General features: G+C 37.4%; 1 protein-coding gene across 2 annotated transcripts in view; it reads left to right on the forward strand.

Annotated features, from left to right (window-relative positions):
• LOC127428150 (paralemmin-1-like) overlaps window positions 1-15386 on the forward strand; it is a 51417-nt gene extending 36031 nt beyond the window's left edge. The window contains exons 5-9 of one of the 2 annotated variants that reach the window (XM_051676280.1): window positions 2603-2708; window positions 3535-3556; window positions 4153-4218; window positions 6553-6684; window positions 11024-15386. In XM_051676280.1, the coding sequence (XP_051532240.1) occupies window positions 2603-2708; window positions 3535-3556; window positions 4153-4218; window positions 6553-6684; window positions 11024-11607 (910 nt within the window). In that variant the 3' untranslated portion in view covers window positions 11608-15386. The remainder of the gene's footprint in view (window positions 1-2602; window positions 2709-3534; window positions 3557-4152; window positions 4219-6552; window positions 6685-11023) is intronic. The other variant, XM_051676279.1, reaches the window with a different exon arrangement.
• Window positions 15387-22145: the final 6759 nt, after the last annotated feature.

Below are 22145 nucleotides of genomic sequence, written 5' to 3' on the forward strand. Positions count from 1 at the left end.
TTATTATATGTGTGTGCGGAATACAGGACTGACTCCAGCAATTGTGATGATTGGCAAGTGATAACCATAGCAATGCTGCAGTGTTTTGCGCCTATAAAATATGAATGCCACCAGTTTGACCTGATTTGTGTTTGCTCTTTTTGAGCAAAGAGATTATCCACCACAGATGTATTATTATCCGACAATGTATCGTTAGCTGCCGTCAACAAAGTCTGTTTTGTTTATGCGTGTATATGCGGCTGTTGTTAAAAAGCGTGCACTCTCTCTGGACTGTAATGTACACTGTAAAAAAACAAAATAACGTAAAATAACGGTAAATGCATGGTAGCACAGGATGCCAAATGTTTACCATAAACTGAAATAACCATTTTAGACCATGAAGTGATTTAACATGTTTAGACTGTAAAATGAAATAGGTGTTTCAACCATAAACTAAAATAACATTTTTAAATAGTAATTTCAAAAATTGTATTGATACAGTAATTTGAAATTACATGTTTAAAATTTAATTTGAAAGAACATGGTTCAACTATAAAATGAAATTATTTGTTTTGACTGTTCATATAGAAAAATAATCAAACCAATACTTACAAACAGCAACAACATATTTTGACTGTAATTACCATGCCTCACCAACAAATACTTTTCAGTGTTTTAATCCTAAAAGTTAAAGTAGGTTTACTCCACTATGCATTTTAAACTAATTTAGACTTATTATTGTAAGACTTAGAAACTTTACATTTCAGGAGCTTTTAAGCTCAAGCTCGACTACACCACAAGTGGTAACCCCCAAAACTCCAACATTACAGAAACTCTTCTAAGTTTCAACATAACAGAACTTTAAACACTTACAAATCTCCCCCTTTATTCATCTTGCACAAAACACATACAATTTCTCTTAATTTTAACATTTACTCTCCCCATCGAGTTTCATGCAAAGCATGCTGGGAAAAAATAAAATACCATAATTTTACAGATCACTACCATTTATATTATTAAATGTTAAAAACTTCAAATATGAGCCTTCTGGAACTACAAATATCTGTTTTTCACTTTATCTGCTTTTATATATTTTTTTAAATGTTTTTTAGCTCTATTGTTAAAAAACTTAACTACAAAAGGCCACATGATGACTTAAAGTTCATCAAGAGTGACCTTTCTAGAAGCAATAATGAAATTAATACACATATATAGACAGTGCACTATGTTACTCACACAAACACAAAACACCATCCCGGTAACACATGTGACACTAAAATAATGTATTAAACATTAACTAAACTACATATAATATAGCATAGAACACACCATTGTACATAGCTGATATAAAAAATAAGAAGAAAGATATCTATTTTCATAAAATATAATGAAATGTGGGAATGACCAATTATTGTTTTTCACCGTGATTTTAATTCACGATAGTTTACCATAAAAGTACATCTCTTGTTAAACATAATATCAATGTTTACCATTAATTATATGGTACTTTTACATCTAAAATATTTTTTTACAATATTTTACTGTACAATTACAAGTATTGTCTTATTAAATACAGTATATTATCGTTTTTTACTGTAAATTATGGACATTTTGTACAGTTATAGAAATCCCAACATACTGTAAATGAATTAAGTAAACTTACATTTTAAATTTCTACAGTAAGATTATTTCACTAAGTGACATTTTGTTTGCTTTTATTTTAAAGAAGTAATCTGAACGAGCAGCAATATTACTTTGGAGTTTACTAAACTCCAGATTTTGACACTCAAAATTATGTGGTGCACGCCATCTCCTTTTATACCCGTATGTCAGATCACTCTTCACAAAAACACTTTGTTAATGTGTAAAACATTTTAAATTAGCCCCAAATTACTGAATGCACCTTTAATGAATAAAAAAACCCTTATAAATCATTAAGAGCTGACTGAATGAGTTTACTCACCAAGAGAAAAAACAAGAACTGTTACTGTGTTATGTGTACTTGAGACTCATGAGAGTTACTTACTGGTCATTCATATGACAACATGCAGTTTAAAATACAAATTTAGTTTTGTTGTAATAAGTGAATAATCTGAAAAAGAATTCTAAATGGAGTATCTGGCAATTTAATATTTCATAAATAATAAAACAATACAATTCTTTAAAAAGTCATTTGTTTACTTTTAATTATGCTTACAGTATTGTTTATTAGTTTCTCATTTCTGCAAAAAACACTTGTAAAATGGAATAAATAAAACAAAATAAAAAATAATAATAATAATAATAAACTGGCCGGTAAGAAATGTTACTGGCTGGTACTTTTTTCATGTACCAGCCACCTTGGCTGGTGGGCTAATTTTGCACCCTGGCCGCACAGTCAACATTTATTAAACAAAATTTGAAGCTATTTTATCCCAGACTATTTATCAGTTGCTCATTTCACATGCAAACGGGGCATTTCTTAAAGGCACAATGGCAAAATCAGACCGTTCAGGGTCAGAGAGAGTGTGAAAATGGTTGTTAAAAACTAAATTATGATTGTTTTTTGGTGAAAAACTTTACCAACAGCATTAGTGGATCTCAGGGGGAAAAATGTCTCTCTGCCTCCCTCTCTCAACTACAGAATGGAAAGAGAGCTAGAAGAACTGGAGACAGGTGTGTCTGCAACATCCACCAAAGAAATCCTATCAGACATGGCACAGGAAGTCGACACCATCATAGTAGAAAAGGTGATTTCAGATTTTGCACTTTGACACATTTAGCAGCAATACTTCCAACACGCACACACAAACCTCACACCAGATTAGACAGCAAGGGATCCAGAGGCTGCTATTGAAGCCTTTAGTGCATGGCACAAAGGGGGACAGTCTCATGTCCGGCTACACAAAGGCCATCTTGATCAAGGGAAGCAATGGAGCTCATCGTAACAGTGCAGATTGCTTTGGAGAGCTGAAATCAGTCTTACTCAAGCAGCATGCACTAAACAACTGGGACTGACAGACTTTTGCCCTTACTGAATTTGTTATTGTGCTAAATTAGGGGCCAATTTCAGAGCAGATTCCATTGCAGCGCCAAAGACTAAAGACGCTGCAACACTAATTATTTTCTTAGATTGGCTGTTTTGGTGGTACTCAATATCCTGCTTCTCTAAAGTACATTGTCTGTCACTGTTAATTAGCTGCTGACCTCTAGTGCTTGAAGTTTCTGCAGAGGAGGTTTTGTAATCAGGACTACTGGTCAGGATTTTTTTCTTATAATACAATTATATTCTGTAGAATTATTGCATGAGTGATGATATGCTGATATCATATTTTATGTTTATGTTAATGGTCTACATTTCACGAATGGCTGGAGTCGCTGTACAGGCACAGTCAATGTCAGACACAGCAATACATTTCTAGTCATAAAGATGTTATTGCATAGTTATTACACCACAGCCATACCATTATTATTACAAAAATATAGCTTGAATCTGATAAACTTTGAATAACTTTTTTCCCCTCTCTATCTTCCATTCTCTCCCTCTCTCTCTCGATCTCTCTTTACTTTTTGCAGGTTGTGACAGACTCTGTGAAAGGTACAATCCTTATCTCTGACAGCAAAAATGCCTCTATCATGCTATTTTGTCAATTTATTGCAATTTTACTACTATTTGACCCATTAGGCTCATGGCAGTTTGAGAGCTCTTGAATGACAAATCTCATTTTGTACTCCTCATATTAACTGGATTTGGTTGACGTATCTGGCTTGACTTAACAGTCCTGTTTTTAGCATTTCAGCAGTGGCCATCTTCATCATACAGGCAGCAAACATGTTTTTTCTGCTTTCAGTTCCACGCTCAGATCTGTAAAGCTTCCACTGTTATGATTTAAGTATTTGGTGCTATTCTCATTTTTAATTTGATAAGGTAAAGATAAATCTCAACAGCACTTCATTTACAAAGCAAAAAGATGTTCAGATATGGTAGAACCTTGCAAAAAATTGTGCAGGTATCCTGTGACATATCCACTGGGTCATTGGACATTGTAGTCGGTCTTGTGTGTACAGTAGTATTTCCTCCTTCCCTTCTTCCTTCTCTCTTGTTTCTCTCTTCCTCTTTTTTGCTTCTTATACATCTTTATCATTCTCTGTCCTTCTCTCTTTTACATAATCTCATTTCATGACCCTTATTAGAGGTCAAAGTTCACCTCAGCCCTCGTCTGGAGAAATCCGGAGGTGACTTTGACACGATGAGAACAGGTGAGTTTCGGTCCATCCGTGACTCACACAAAGATCACACACCCTTCATGCTATTTTTACCCTAAACTTGACAATCTAAATGATTTATTGTTAGTAAACATCTTTAATGTTCATCTTATTTGATTTGGCATTTAAGATGTTTACTTGTTGCACCTTTTCTTGGAATTCTGAGAGATTGCTGAGAATGAAACTTAGAAAAAAACGGAGCTAGAGTGGTTTTGCAGTCATCCCAAAAAGTAAAAAGTTGGTAAAAAACAGAGGCTCCCTTAGTTCACATGGGAGGTGTATGTGTGCGTCTCTCTGCTAAGTTATGTACTGATATATACAACTGCATTTCTACATCATGAGTTTTGTAAATAAACTCTTCATCAACCCACAGATATTTCCCTAAGGCAGTATGTTAAAATTGTCTGTAACTAAAACTGTGCTGATTTCATCTAATTTTGTCTTCTAATTCTCTCTGTTTTCTCAGTTGATGTGTGTTTCTGTGTGCATGCATGCGTGCGCGTGTGTGTGTGTGCATGCGTGTGTCCGTGCGGGTGTGTGTGGGTCTGCCATATACACCAGATCGTCCCTCACTCATGAATCAAGTTGAAAAGCATAATAACATCTAACAGAAATGGTTATTTTTAGAAATTATTCTGACGGCTCTTTCAGATAATATCAGGTTGCCATGGTAGCACTGCCTCTTGTAAAGATACTACGGCTTTTACACATTTTCGTGGTAGAATTTAACAATAAAAAACAATATTATAAAAAAAATATATATATTTTTTAATATTAATAAAGGTACTGATATTGATCTACAAAATCCTACATTAAACAGTAGCATTCAAAAATCCTCATTAAAAACCTGGGAAACCTGGATTTTGAAATAATCATGTAAAATGAATAAGCAATATATATATATATATATATATATATATAGTACTGTGCAAAAGTTTTAGGCACTTGTGAAACATGTTGCATAGTGAGGATGTCTTCAAAAATAATGCCATAAATAGTTTTCATTTATCAATTAATGTCATACATTAATACATTAATGTCAAAGTCCAGTAAACATAAAAAAGCTAAATCAATATTAAGTGTGACCACATTTGCTTTCAAAATAGCACCAATTCTCCTAGGGACACCTGGACACAGTTTTTCTTGTTTGTTGGCAGATAGGATGTTCAGAGCTTCTTGGAGAATTCACCACAGTCCTTCTATCTATTTTGGCTGTCTTAATTGCTTCTGTCTCTTCATTTAATCCCAGACTGACTCAATGTTCAGTGGGGTATATATATATATATATATATATATATATATATATATATATATATATATATATATATATATACAGTGGCGGATTTAGGCATGGGCGACATGGGCAGTTGCCCAGGGCGGCATCTTTGGGGGCTTGATGAAGCGGGTTTCACCCAGGGTGCCCTACAAGCTAGAACCGCTACTGTACACATACATATATATATATATATATATATATATATATATATATATATATATATATATATAGTAACATTTTACAATGAGGTTCCATTTGTTAACATTAGTTAACAACATTAGTTAACATGAAATAACAATGAACAATTGTTTTACAGCATTTATTAATCTTGGTTAATGTTAATTTCAACATTTACTAATACATTTTTTAATTCAAAAGTTGCATTTTTTAACTTTAGTTAATGCACTATTAACTAATATGAACTAACAATTAACTATTTTATTTTTATCAACTAACATGAACTGTATCAAGTTATAAAAATGCATAAAGCAAAGGCAAAGACTTTTGAATGGCACTTTTTATCTCCTATTTTGCTGCTTTTGGAGATGTTGTACATTATTCCATTAACAATTTCCATTATAAACATCACACTACAACTCAAACAGCCAATTGTGGAAAGATGTCTGTTTTTTAATGTATCACTCATGTATGATTATCAGAGTCAATAATAATGGTAATTGTAGCTAACAGTACAGAGGTGGATTTGAAGATAGAAAGCAACTGGCCCAAGCACTCTGTGTGTGGGGGGGTGTGGGTGTGTGTTTTTGAGGACATTTCCATAATTAAAATAGCTTAAAACATACTAAACTGTTTATTTTTTTTTTTTTATGTAAAAATGCAGAAAGATTTTTGTGAGGGTTAGGTTTTGGAGTAGGGTTAGGGGATAGAATCTATAGTTTGTACAGCATAAAAATCATTATGTCTATGGAGAGTCCTCATTAGGATAGCCGCACCAACGTGTGTGTGTGTGCGTGTTTTAAATGATTGTTTAATTGTGAGAGTGACAGCAAACCATTGCAGGGTGTTAATGTATTCTTTCGTTGGCACCGCAGCGATGTACTCCGTAGAGATCACAGTTGAGAAGGACCTGGTGACGGGCGAGACCAAAGTCCTGTCCACTAACACTCTGCTCCCCAAAGACCTCTCACAGCAGGGAGTCAAGGTCTATGAGGATGAACAGAAAGGTGGCTGGCCATTGAGCAGACACGCATGGTTTTGCCAGATATGCCTGCTTTACGAGAAGTGTACAAGTTTACATCAAAAATATTATGGCTGATGAGAATATGTCAGCTTGTTGATTTTGTCCTTTAATCTGTGAAAGAACAGTCAGTATTCCCAAAAAACTGCAATAGTTTGAACAACCAACTAAACAAACCATCCCAAGCTGTAGGTAAATTGTTACGCCTGTTTCACATCGTCAGTTGTTACGCTACAGGCTACCCTGCTAACTCACCAGGGAAACCTAGCTACTCCTATTCAGTCTAGGGATTTTAGTTTAATTGCTATCTAGCTAGGGCCCGCTTGTAACTATCCCTGAGGTGTATGCATTTGACATGGACATAGCTTAAGTCTAAATCAGTGTGTGTGCATAGTGATGAATGCAGACTTACAGAGACTGCAGAGGGAAAACTCAGCTTACCGGTCTGTCCGCTCGTGATATCAAGTTTGTTGGCCAGCACAGTCCTTTTATAAGGCGACAAGCTCCGGTCTTGTCAATCATATTTAATTTAAAATGTTCCAAAGGAAGGTTGGTATCAAATGTAAAAAAAAATGCACCATGCTGCTCAGGTCCCACAGGGTTTTTCATTCCCACATGGAACCCCGTCCAAGTGCTTTCGTTACACCTTAAAGACCATACCAGCCACTCTGCTAGGCTCCCCACTGCAGTCTCCTGTGTGAGTGTAAAAGTTATCAAAACCTTTACACCCGTTAAAGCATTGCGTACACGAAGCTGCAGGAGTAGGCTCGTAATGAGCTTTCACGCTAACCAAATTTTTTCTGCATAACAGAGCTGCATCTCTACACAGAAAATCAAGTGTTTTCTGGGTTACTATGTTGAATGTTTCCGTTAATAAATGCGATAAGTTATAAAATGATCATAGGGGGTTGGGCATTGAGAATTATTGTTTAATTATAGTAGTTGATTGTCGTGAAATCTAATTGACATGAGTAGAGTCATCACATTACATGCAAATGGTGATTAATTTAAACAAAAGGGAACCCAAACCCTAAAGTGTAACTATGAACTGCTTAAATCATTTGGATTAATTTAGTTTTATTGAACAGAATGTGCGTTTGTATACCCATCACTGCGTGTCGAACTTGCATAAAATAGCAAAAATAGTCCCAATACTCTCATCTCACTTTCGCGACTGTGACACTCCTGCTATGCACCACAGCACGCACAGTTTGAATGCTGTAACCTGTTAATATGGGCACTGATAAAAATATGTGCTGCGTATGCACTGCTTTCACGTGCGGTGTGAAACAGGCTTTTAACTAAAGTTTTATTAGCTTGATACAGACTGATGTTTATGTTGTTTTGATTTAATTAAGACAATGAATAATTCACCCAAAAATGAAATTCTGTAAACATTTCCTTGCCCTCATATCGATTTTAAACCCATATGACTTTCTTTCATCCAAACAAAGAAATACAATAGAATTGTATGAGGAACAGGTCAAAATTCACGTCATTGTTTACTGAAAATCCTCCCCTCCACTAATGTCAAACCTGGGGTGATGCGTCTTCATATCAATGTGCACAATTGAGAATTACATTGGAGAGCCTGCAGTATAGGGCAAGAGTTTTCAGTGAATACTAATAGTCTGTTCCTCATACAATGCTATCTATGGCTTCAGAAGGCAAGCATGAGTGATGTACTACTTTAATGGTACTTTTTTTTTATCTTTTTGAAGCTAGACAGACTGTGATCAATGTATACTTGTCAACGTTTTGTTAAACATTTCCTTTTGTGTTCCACATATGGTTTGGAATTACATGAGGGTGAGTAAATGTTGACAGAATTAAATATTTTTGGTGAACTATTCCTTTAACTGAAACTAACACTGGCTTCTATTCTACCAACAAATTACAACTTAGTGTGAAAATCTGAATCTACTCTTGTCAGTTATAAAATACACTGGGAACTTCTCGTAAAGGAAAAAGTTCACCCTCTATCATGGCTTTAGATGCAGCATTACCAAAAACTGTAATTTGGCCACCCCGCACATTACATTGAGCCCATGTCTAGCTGTAAACTATCACTTGGTCACCCTGCAACTTAGTAGGCTGCTAGTTTTGAGCATGTTGTTGTTAAGCATGTTGCTGCTGTCTTAGCAATAAGCCTTTCAAAAATCATGAGTTCATGGCAAATTTGCCTTAAATTAGCCACTGATTATTTTCACATACAAATGAGCTTCACAACAAACTTGCAGCAGACTCTTCATTATCACCAAAGGTTTGCTGCATGTTCTCCACTACCGGTAAATAGCTGCAAACTTCTGGCAAACATTTACAGTGAATCACAAGCTAATTTGCATGTGAAAATAATGAGTGGCAAATTTGCGGCTAGTTTACCAGAACTCTAGATATTTTGTAAGAGAATTCACAGTTATTATGTGCTGTTGCACAATTAAACTAATGTTGCACATAAATATATTTTGATGATTTAAGATAAGTTGATTTAAGTCTTTTAATACTAATACTTGTGTCACTATGCCTGCAAGCTATTTGTAATGCTGATAGCTACTAATGCTAACAACAGTAGGTACCATGCTTGCTTTCTGCTCCGTTTGCTCAGCTTGTCACACTTCCCCAGTGTTTGATCCCTTTTCAGTCAAGTGGGCACTTCTAGCAAGTGAAGTGCACTTGACAAACAACCCTCAAAGTCTTTGCAGTGCTAATAGTATTCACTAAACATACACATTATGCTTTTTGTCTATGGGTAGAGTTTTACTAGCCATCTTTGTTGACTTCAGTCACAGTATTATAAACTTTCCCTTGCAAAAACGGTTTATTTGTGGCAAACTTTTAGTTAATGTATTACAAACTTGCAGCAATGTTCGCAAGACGTTTTCCACAGAGGTTTGCCCTAACACTATATTTTCATCAGAGCCTGTTTACACCTTAAGATACGTATAGGGTGATCTGATCACAAGTGGTCAGCACAGGTGTCAACAGGGTCCAAAACGTTTTGTGACCAAATTACAAAAACTACATACAGAGGTAGCCAAAAGCTCTTGTGACCACATTGCATTAGAGGTGTAAACGCTAATTTGTCTTGATGCTTCCCGGACAGAAGTGAAGCCCTTCACCTATCAATTAACCACTGCGCTAAACCAAGAGTTTTAAAATTTGCTGGATACGAGTGGCTTTCAAAAGGGCAAAGAAGCACAAAGAAGCCCAAACATCTAAAGCAAAGTTAACAAAGGTACTCCACTAAAATAAAAGAGAATGTCACGTTTGTGAAACAATGTGCCAATTTTTATCATACTTTCTTTGTCTTTTTAAGCTTTTTTTTTGTACTTTATAATTATTTGAAACTGATCTTAATACCAAGTGTAAATGGCTATGTGTTTCGCCTGACCACTTGTGATTAGATCACCCGAAATGCGTCTTAATACCTGGTGTAAACAGGGGTCTATAGGTTCAGAATATCATCAGGCATTCTACACTTCTTTACGTGTAAAACTTTAAAAGGAAATGTCAGCAGGTATGGTATCAGCTTAGTGCTATTTTCTTCCCTAAAAAATGGTATTAGAATTATTTGGATTAAAATTGCTCCAAGTGGTATCATGTTAATCATGAAATGAAGGTCAGTCTGACAAATTTTGGGGCCAGAAACATACTTTATGCAAATATGCAAATGCAGACGAGAATACTTGGCCAGTGCATTGCAAGCATGCGGTCCAGTTGTACGTACAATTGTAGGCTGAAGTGTGTAACTTTTTCAGTGTTAAAATGCTTTCTCTTATCCCAGCTTAATATTCCGAGTTGAGACACAATAACATTGACTCGACCAATGGCGTAAGTTTGAGGCGGGACTATCTGTTTGTTGAACTACAGATGCATTTTTGCAATTCCATTTGGTGGTGTTGGTGGCGCAGAAATTACACACTTCTTCTTTAACGTGCAAGGTAGTAAACAAACGTCAGTACTCAAGGGGGTGATAGTTATGTTCAAATGTCAGTGCCAGTAAACCAGATGGTACTTTTCAGGTTTATCTAATTTGCTTAGTAAGTTTTTCTTTATATTGCCCTACCATGATGGTAGTTTACCTGAAAGAGACACTTGACTGCAAAAATTGTATGCTAATGTCCACTATAGTGCCCCTTGCGGCAATGCTAATAATACAACCTGCACTTGTGTTGTTTTATAAATTGTAATATGACACATTTTAGTATGCAATGACGTGTAACACATAGCTAGAAGCATCAGCGTTCACATACTTGCATAGAGTATGCTTCAGGCTTTCGATTGACCCTTTCTTGTCTCTCTGTCTTCTTTTTTTCTTTATCTAGTGGTGCATGAGGTGCGCACTGTGGATGGGGCAGTAACCAATGGTGTTCACCAGCTCAGCTCTACAGAGGTGGACGAGCTCCTCCACAAAGCTGATGAGGTGACAATAAGTGAAAGCAGCAAGACCATGCCCTGCCTGGAGAGTAGTAAAGCTGAGGAAACTGAGATGGTGGAGAAGGTGGAAAAAGAGGTAGTCCCAACTGCAGCTGACTCCACTTCCATAAAGGAGATCACCGGTGTGGAGGCGAAACTTGCAGCCCCTGAGACAGAAGTGGGTGGGGCCAGTGCAGAGAACCCGGTAACCATGGTTTTCATGGGTTACCAGAATGTGGAGGAGGAGAATGAGACAAAGAAGGTTTTGGGGCTGGAGAGCACGACCGTAAAGGCAGAGGTGGTGGTCATCGAGGATGGAGATGCAAAAAACACAGTCACTGACACCAAGGAGGAGCAGGCACCCCCTAATGGCACCCCAGCGGAGCCACCGAAGACTGAAGAGGTAGCAGGTGAGTCTGGGCAGTCAGAGGGCGGCACTACTGAGGTGAAGAGCAAGGAGAAACAACCCTGGAAATGCTGCATCATCATGTGAGCCCCAGTACACCCTTCCAAACATGGACTTGATGATGAAATGCAACAACATACAGAGAGAACAATAGCAAGGCAGAGAAGAATAAACGTTCAATATCTTTTGATAGAAAGCTGTTGTTTCCTTATTGATTTTTACCCATTTTATATTTACCGTATTACTTTTAACCCATTACCCATGATCCTCTCTAACCTCATTTTAGTTTCATGTATTTTTTTTCTGGATTGGATCTATTGTGGCTGATTTGAATCATGACACATTAGTGGCACTGTTGCCACTCTCCTCTGAGAAAAGTCTAAAAATTTAAGACCTTTTCTCTGTACACTTCAATCGAACTGAAACGATAAACATCCAACAAGCCCCTTTATTCAGCATTCACTTTACATAGAATTAGTTTTTCTTCTTTTCATATGGAGGACTCAAAATCTCTATATAACTATATAATGTATATGAACCTTTTATTTTTGAAAAATTATTGTATTTATTTTGAGTTAACTTGTTAAAAACCCAGAATTTTTGTAAAAGCATGATATGTTGCGTGCTCTACACAAGTATTTTCACTTTCTCAAGAAAAGAAAACATTGAAGATTAATCCCAACATTATGCATTGTGCTCTATTTATTACTCATGAAACTATTTATTCTGGTTTTCCTAAGATAGGAATAAAATTTGTGGGATTTTCAGAGCACACTTGGCATTTGCTTAGAAATGATAGAATCATTTAAACGAGTGCAAAGTCCATCATACAGGTGTTGTAAATGTGTATCCTTATGTGTTGGTGATAAGGATGTATAAGGAATTTTTCACAAATTCCTGTTTACTTCTAATGTGGACATGAGAATGGTTCTATGAGTGCTTTCTTTGACCAAAATGCCCCCATTCTTTTTTCTACTGTACCTCACCTCCCTTCCTCACACACACACACACACACACACACACACACACACACATAGTCATACACCCTGTTTTTTCTCCTTTTGAAAGGAAAATCAATATTCTTTATATTTGTTCTACCGTGAGTCAAGTAGATTGCGCTTTTTCATATTGAATTGTAGGACAGGTGAGCTGAGGATATCTTAGTAAGCTCTTATGTTTTGCTTTTAGGTGGTTGTTCTCAGTCATGTTGGTCCAGCAAAGAGCTTGTGTGTGTGTGTTTGTACCTGTGTGTATATGACTAAGGGCACCTACACATTAAGAGTTTACACTATGTCAGAGAAGGTTGCAAATCCATTGATTTCAATGGGGATGGTACATTGCAAGGAAGAAGAGATAAAACACTAGGATTTGCGGATGTGATGGTCCACCATGCAAGAAAATTGTAACTAGTCATTATTGACCAATGAGAATTTCATACAGGCGGGTCCAATTGTACTTTCAGAACCCCAATTCAGTGCATTTCCCCTTGATTTGATTTAAACATGTATTAGTTCATTTAATCTCTAAACACTTTATCTCACAAATATTTATAGTATTTAAACAGTCCTGCACATGAAACATTTGAGGTGTTTAAGTATCAAGTTGGCTGTGTCCAGGATGGGATTTAGATCGTATGCCAGTCCACACTGCCATCAGCCCTGCTCTTAAACTGGGTGAATGACAGCTCATTCCTAACAAATGACATCACCGAACCGCTCCAGCCATTCCTATACAGGATCCTTCATGCGCGTAAACTAGTTTCAGAATAAGCAAACTCTCTCACTTCCTACACACAATCATAACAGTTCTGAGACAGAATGGACAGGAAGAACAATATCCTTCCTTGGGTTGTTTCAGCATCAAGGAAATGGCTGGAAGTGTGGCAGGGTACCGGAAACATTAAATAGGTCATAAGAGTTTCATTTTTTTCCTTCTCAGATACCCATTATAAAATATTAAGATTTTCCGCTGGTGAAAATGGAAAAATTCAAAATAAATTTTTAAGTAGCTATGATGTCAAATGCTTCAGTATTAACACAAAACAAATGCTTGTTTTTGCACAAAAGATGATTGACTGCATTTTGGTTTAAGGTGGTACTAATTCATGTTCATGTTCTATTTTTATTTGTTTTCCAACACAAATGGAAATGTAAATAATTTTTGTTATACATTACATTGGACAGTGTTAATGAATTTTATTCCCTTTGAAGTACCTTACTTATAAATTACTTACGTAGTCAATTTTATTTAGAGATGGCAAATTTTTGCAGTTTGCTAAACTAATTTTGGGGGAATTAAATTATGTAGTGCTTATTTCACTGTCACTACTAGCTGGCGCAGAGGTGTTCTAGATGGAGTGTGTTTGTGTTCAAGTGTGTCTGCGTGGTTGCATTCATGATTTATGTCTGTTAATATGTGTCATACATCTCTTATATTTCATTAGTTGAAATTATGTCTGTTTTACTGCCCTAATAATGAACATTAGATCTATGGAGATTGGTGTGTGTGTGTGCTATGGCTGGAACCCCTGACTTGAGGAGCCTAAAGATCAGCATGAATGCGGTTGGTAAACTCTTTTTTGTCTTTTCATGTTCACACACACACACACACACACACACACACACACACACACACACACACACACACGTTGGTGCAGCTATCATTATGAGGACTCTCCATAGATAAAATGATTTTTATACTGTACGAACTATAGATTCTATCCCCTAACCCTAAACCTACCCCTAAACCTAACCCTCACAAAAAACTTTCTGCATTTTTACATTTTCAAAAAAACATCGTTTAGTATGTTTTTTTTAAGCGATTTGAATTATGGGGACACTAGAAATGTCCTCATAAACCACACTTATAGCATAATACCCTTGTAATTACCAGTTTGTAACCTAAAAAAAGTCCTCGTAAACCACTTAAACCTGCCCACACACACACACACACACAGAGAGAGAGAGAGAGTGCACAGCAGTATCTGTGAGGTTGACTTACAGCAGTATCTGTGAGGTTGACTTATGTACTGGTAGAACATGGCACTAGCAATGCTGAGGTTATGGGTTCAAATACTAGGGAACACACAAACTGAAAACAAATGCATACCGTGAATACACTATACATTTTTTGAATTTCCCACAATGCTCAATTGAACAAATCTAAAGGCAACCAAACACTGGCTCCAGAACAGTGCTTCAGGACCATCTCCATTAATGCCGTCTTGGCGTCACTTGTAAGTTTCATGGTTTCACTTTTTCCGCACACCTTACCGTCAGTACTAACATTTCAGATCTAATGCATTGTTCACCTGTGAATGCCTTGTCGTCCGGCCATGGACCTGGCGTATCTCTTTGTACAGATGCATGCTTTTATAGGTACATAAATAACATATCTACATATACATATACCTTTCCTTGTTAGATAATGTATCTGCGCTTGAACCCCTAACCACTGATGACAAGCTACTGTAATGATAACGTTCAAAGGCATGATAGCAGAGTAAATGTAGGAACATCTGACCTGGTTCTAATGAGCAATGAGGTATAATGGGTAGTCCAGACAGGGTCAATCCCTACCTGTCCAAACAGCCCTATCTTATTGATTCTCCTTATGATGAATGTGTGTGTGCTCTTACTGCCACTGTTGTCTGTATGTTGTGAAGGTCTGCTCTCTTAAAAACCTGACAGAGCTATAGAAATAGTTGGAACGAGATATTAAAATATGACGTGCTTTATGGAAACTATTGCCTCTGTCTTTTCTTCTTTGTAACAGGAATGTACCATGTGCTTGGATCTACGTATGCACAATTCTGAAATCTTGACATGTAAACGTACAATAAAAACTTTATTTAGCTGTGTGAAACCATGTCCTAAACGAATTTGACTACAACGTGTGCGACAGGACAGTTTGACGGTCACTTGGATTCTACTTCTTCACTGATGCGCTGGGTAGCCCCATCCACAGTGAAAGATTATTGGTCCGAAATCCTGCTACACATGATTGCATACAGTATTAAAGATCAAATATGTTCTGATTGGCTGTGATTGTGTTGTGTGCACACCATTTTCGCATTCGCGTGGAGACAAATGTCAGACAAAATTATCACTGAAAACTTGTTGCATTGTGCCTTGTTAGGACATGTTGTGAATTTATGACTTTTCAAATATAAGGCCAGAAAAATACCCAAAACAGGGATGCAGATACAAATGCTTTGCCTACATGTTGCAGGTGTGCAGTCCAGTTGTCTGTGTATAAGTCCACTAACTTGCTATAAACATATTTGTAATATCTAATTTGCCTCGAGAGCAGTTGTCCTGAAAGAGAAAACTGAACACAGAGGAAGTAAATATCCCATTCATTTTTTTCCTTTAAAGGTGTACACAGTAAGTTTTACTGGACACTGATCACTAGGGGCACAGATGCAGCATCATTCAAACACAATAGTTTTCAGTTACCAGTATCATTGTAGAAATTCACAGTCATTGCCATTGTCATTATTCAAAGTCAGCTATGATAGTTTTAATCCATGAGTGAGAGTTTCAGATAACAGGGTGGTTACTGAGATTAAGCAAGTAGTATTTGGTTGGTCGTATCAGGGCTGGCCCTAAGCAGATTCCCTCCCATCCCCCCAGCCACTGAGCATAACATCCAACCCACTACTACTCACTGGCACACATTGCTACTGATATTACAGCAGACTAATATGTATTCAACCACAAAACTGTAATGCCAGTTTGTATGTTAGTTCCTTTGAAAACATCCAACATAAATAATCAAGTATGCTTAAAAACTGTGCAAACAAACAAGTCAGTTTATTCAACAGAATAAAGTTTATAAATGCAAAACTATGAACTGTTGTCTGCTTCTGGCAGATACTCTTTAATGTCAGCCACCATCGTTTTTACAAGTTGATCACTGACACAGGAGATCAGTTAATTTTGTATTGTTTTGCCCAGATAAGTTGTGTGGTTTTCTCCCCTTTTAACATGTCTGACATGCTCTCTTAGCACAGGGTCAAACTTAGCCATGAGCTCAACCTCTTTTTTTTTTTTTTAAATCACTGTTGGGCTTCATTAGTTTGTCTTCAGTGCACCAGAAAGTCAGGTTTCTCTCTGCAAGAGATTGAATGATGGCAACCAGTCATGTTGACACCTCACGCCAACGCCTCTTTTCAATCTCCATAAGGTCCAGTTCTTTATGGTGAAATGTTTGGCCCTTTTTCAAACGGAGTTCAAGCTCCTTCCATGACACTACAGACTGCATGTGTTCTGGGCTATTTTCATGCGGTTTTAATACTGCTCCAATATTAATCCAGTCACGCTGTCCCTCTGTGACTAGCTTTGAAGTCTTCTGGGAAAACAACTTGCAGCAAAAACAGAAAACAATTTCCATGGAGTACACAACCCAGGTATGCCTTATTTTTCCCCCATTAATGAGCTGCCTAAACATGTAGTGGAAATGAAAGCTTCTCCCGTCTTGTCTTTTTGGAAATGAAAAGCTGGGATCTATCTGATTTGGTCCTCTAATAACTTAATCAGTCCTCTCCCTGTCGGACAAGACTGCTGGCCAGTCAGCTGGATCTATTGGAGGAGCTGATAGGGTAGCAGAATAAGTAGCTCCCTCTTTGGCGACACTGGAGGTTGAGGTGGTGGCAGCAGCATCACTGGGTATTGAGGTAGTGACAACAGAAAAGCTGGAGGTTGAGGTGGAGGCAGCAGCATCACTGGGTGTTGAGGTGGTGGTAACAGAAAAGCTGGAGGTTGAGGTGGAGGCATCAACAGTTGACCTTGAGGTAGTGGCAGCAATACTTGAGGTCGAGGAGGTGGCAGCAACACTGGAGGTTTAGGTGGTGGCAGCAGCATCACTGGGTGTTGAGGTAGTGGTGACAGAAAAGCTGGAGGTTGAGGTGGAGGCATCAACACTTGATGTTGAGGTAGTGGCAGCAATTCTTAAGGTTGAGGAGGTGGCAGCAACACTGGAGGTTTAGGTGGTGGCAGCAGCATCACTGGAGGTTGAGGTAGTGGCACCAGAAAAGCTGGAGTTTGAGGTGGAGGCAGCAATAGCAGTGGGGATTGAAGCAGTGGCAACACTATGTTATGAGGTAGTGGCTGCTGCTGCACAAGATAGAGGAACAAAAGGATTATTGCTCATTGTGATATATTTCAATTTGTAATGTATAGTGTTCAGTTTTGTTTGATTTTGTTATACTGTTGTGCATAATGTACTACAAAAGTCTATTATGCACATTGACATACAAGCTTGATTGACATATATATGAAAATGGTTTAACTCACCTGCAGTTTCTTGAGATGCCTGTGCACTCTTTGGAAAATACTTCAAAAGTGCTCCTGGGGATCAATATTTAAACAACCAAATATTTAGCATTCTAGGTTAAGCCAACATACATTTTCTCTCTTTTGACAAATACAGACAGAATTATAGACAATCAATCAATGCTTTACTTTTTGCATTGTCTGATAAATTTAGCCAAGGTAGAATAACAGTTAAATTATCAATACCTCTTTAAATGCTACAGTAATAATACCAAATATGCTATTGAACACACTCAATTTAAAAAAGTTGATTTTAAAAAGTAAAAGATTAATGAATACACCATGAACCTTAAATAATGTTTGTTGCCTTCAGGTTTAAGAAATTATTCAGTTAAGCAGTTGTCAAAATAAAAATAACCACTGTAATAAAGTATAATAAAGTAAGAGCACAGTAATACAAAAATAAATAATAATAATAATTAAATAAATAAATAAGATTGCAGAGTGGTTTTCTATTTTTATTTTCAGTAGGTCTGCCTGTTGTTGGATTAATATATAGTGGTAGGCCTAGGCTGCATTTACACACAAAGTGATGTGCAGCATAATCATGATATTTTGACACATATCCTATCTGATTTTTTGCACCTGTTTTCATTTGTATACACATAACCAATTGTGTTTGGTGGATGTTTTTTCTGAACTGTTGTTCCCATATTTAAAGATGAAATGATGCGTGACACGATTTGACGGATCCCCAGTTGGATGGACAGCAAAACGCATTTGTGGCTCACCTGCTTGTTCGACAGAATAAATATGTGTCAGTCTGAACTTTGTATCAACAATAATGATTAATAATTTAGGAAATCAAGCTTGATAACATAATTTTCTTATGGATAAATCCTCTTTATTGTCTACATTTTTCACATTTACACTATTTCTCCAAATACAGGTGCATCTCAATAAATTAGAATGTCATGGAAAACTTCATTTATTTCAGTAATTCAACTCAAATTGTGAAACTCGTGTATTAAATAAATTCAATGCACACAGACTGAAGTAGTTTAAGTCTCTGGTTCTTTTAATTGTGATGATTTTGGCTCACATTTAACAAAAACCCACCAATTCACTATCTCAAAAAATTAGAATACATCATAAGACCAATAAAAAAAACATTTTTAGTGAATTGTTGGCCTTCTGGAAAGTATGTTCATTTACTGTATATGTACTCAATACTTGGAAGGGGCTCCTTTTGCTTTAATTACTAACTCAATTTGGCTTGGCATGGAGGTGATCAGTTTGTGGCACTGCCGAGGTGGTATGGAAGCCCAGGTTTCTTTGACAGTGGCCTTCAGCTCATCTGCATTTTTTGGTCTCTTGTTTCTCATTTTCCTCTTGACAATACCGCATAGATTCTCTATGGGGTTCAGGTCTGGTGAGTTTGCTGGCCAGTCAAGCACACCAACACCATGGTCATTTAACCAACTTTTGGTGCTTTTGGCAGTGTGGGCAGGTGCCAAAGCCTGCTGGAAAATGAAATCAGCATCTTTAAAAAGCTGGTCAGCAGAAGGAAGCATGAAGTGCTCCAAAATTTCTTGGTAAACGGGTGCAGTGACTTTGGTTTTCAAAAAACACAATGGACCAACACCAGCAGATGACATTGCACCCCAAATCATCACAGACTGTGGAAACTTAACACTGGACTTCAAGCAACTTGGGCTTTGAGCTTCTCCACCCTTCCTCCAGACTCTAGGACCTTGGTTTCCAAATGAAATACAAAACTTGCTCTCATCTGAAAAGAGGACTTAGGACCACTGGGCAACAGTCCAGTTCTTCTTCTCCTTAGCCCAGGTAAGATGCCTCTGACATTGTCTGTGGTTCAGGAGTGGATTAACAAGAGGAATACGACAACTGTAGCCAAATTCCCTGACACGTCTTGATGCCTTGACCCCAGCCTCAGTCCATTCCTTGTGAAGTTCACCCAAATTCTTGAATCGATTTTGCTTGACAATCCTCATAAGGCTGCGGTTCTCTCGGTTGTTGTTCATCTTTTTCTTCCACACTTTTTCCTTCCACTCAGCTTTCTGTTAACATGCTTGGATACAGCACTCTGTGAACAGCCAGCTTCTTTGCCAATGGATGTTTGTGGCTTACCCTCCTTGTGAAGGGTGTCAATTATTGTCTTCTGGACAACTGTCAGATCAGCAGTCTTCCCCATGATTGTGTAGCCTAGTGAACCAAACTGAGAGACCATTTTGAAGGCTCAGGAAACCTTTGCAGGTGTTTTGAGTTGATTAGCTGATTGGCATGTCACCATATTCTAATTTTTTGAGATAGTGAATTGGTGGGTTTTTGTTAAATGTGAGCTAAAATCATCACAATTAAAAGAACCAAAGACTTAAACTACTTCAGTCTGTGTGCATTGAATTTATTTAATACACGAGTTTCACAATTTGAGTTGAATTACTGAAATAAATGAAGTTTTCCATGACATTCTAATTTATTGAGATGCACCTGTATATGAGTAAACTCACTCATTTTCTCTACACTCACTGACTATCCACCCTTGTGGATGTAGGGGCCCTATGCAGCTGCTTATATCGCTTATTAGGTAGGGCCGGCTCTGGGTCATATGATTATAACATGGCAGCCCCCATGAGGGGACCCTCTCCATGTTGAAAAAAAAAACAGCTTTTCTAAGGTTAAATATATATATGATATGACAAGAGTCTTCATCTCATGAGTGGTCATCATTTTATACATATGTTTGAAATTACAATTAATTTCTTAAGGAGTACAACTTTTTTAATGAGGAAAAAAATCCCGAGTGCACCTTCAATTTTTAATGATAACTTGCAAACCTTGCAAAGACAATTATGAGCTCTGAGGCTGTAAATCAATGGAATATGCTTCAGTTGAAGCCATCAGTAAATCGTGTTAAATAGCGGAATTCCTGGCAAAGAACTACACTACACCTATGATCCTGGAGAGAAACGCTCAACCAATCACAAAATCACAGCCAACAAAGCATGACAAATAAGCACTGCAGCGACTGCCCACTTGAATGATGTAATGTGAATGACACAATGAAGTCGTCTTCCTTCACTCTCAAACTACTCATATATGTGTACATATTTGAATATTTTGCAATAAACATAAAATATATTGTTTATATACTTATAATCAATAATTTTAAACAATAGTTTTATGTTTTTCTATAGTTTTTAATTCGATTACATCATTTGCCATGCTTCAAGGGATTGTAGTTCATGCCCTCATGAAAAACAGTAAAAACACTGTCTTGTACAGTACCTTTGACTTTTTGTCAGATTTTTTAAATATTTTTATGCTTCAAATCAAAGTTTGTAATGTTGTGATTCACTGGTTGGTTTGGGTCATGACTAAGCATTTTATGAAATCCCTATGGAAGAAATTAATGGGAAAAATACTTCCAGAACCAAGACAACCAAGTAGGTATAACTGCAGCTTGGAGATCTCCAAACGGGGGTGGAATCTCCAGAAGGGGTTGGGCCAACTCCAAAAGGGGCGACACTTCCACACACAGTTAGTGTTATGGAAAGGGTTAGGTTTGGGGCTCTGTATATCTTTGTTGGCAGTTTGGAGCTCCCGCCCCTTTTTGGAGATTGACCTGCATCTACATCCTTCTCAAGAAAATTGGGTGGGCACTGATCCACTCTATTGCGCCCCTTGTGGCAACACTGAGAATGCAACACATACTTGGTTTGTGTTAACACAAAGCGTGAAATCAAGCTTCAAGTATTTGCATTTATAAATATGTTTCAGGCCTAAGATGATGTCAGAATATAATTGCCTGTGTGCTTGAAACATTTGTGGAGGAAAGAATGGAGAGGAGAGAGTTTGGTTGAATTATTGCAGGTACAAACTGGAGACAGACCTAGTAGTGAGACCTGAGGAACACCACTGCTGCCATTTAGAACTAATCTGAGAGCCACTGCTGTATTGTCACTGCCATTGTAAATAACTAAATGAGCAGGCTACAGAGCAACTATGGGGTGCATTATGGGATATTAGAGGGACACGCTCAGCTTTTGTCCTGAAATTGCTGATGGTAGCAGCATTCCTGCCTGGTATCCCTACCCTCAGCACACTAACACACCTACACATTCATGCACTAAAACTTTGGCTTGAACAAAGCCAAGATTCACCCCACACACACTTTGGGCTTTTACCTCTTAAGCTGATACCACTTGGACCACATGTTCTGGCCCTGAATTGTAAATAACACACACATACAGCCATATTAGAGGTGGAGCTTAAACAGAGCAACTGAGCCTAAAACACAAGTTTTATGGGTGGTAGGTCAGGACTTAG

The sequence above is a fragment of the Myxocyprinus asiaticus genome, chromosome 37 (genome assembly GCF_019703515.2).
Source record: "Myxocyprinus asiaticus isolate MX2 ecotype Aquarium Trade chromosome 37, UBuf_Myxa_2, whole genome shotgun sequence".
Classification (NCBI taxonomy): Eukaryota; Metazoa; Chordata; class Actinopteri; order Cypriniformes; family Catostomidae; genus Myxocyprinus; species Myxocyprinus asiaticus.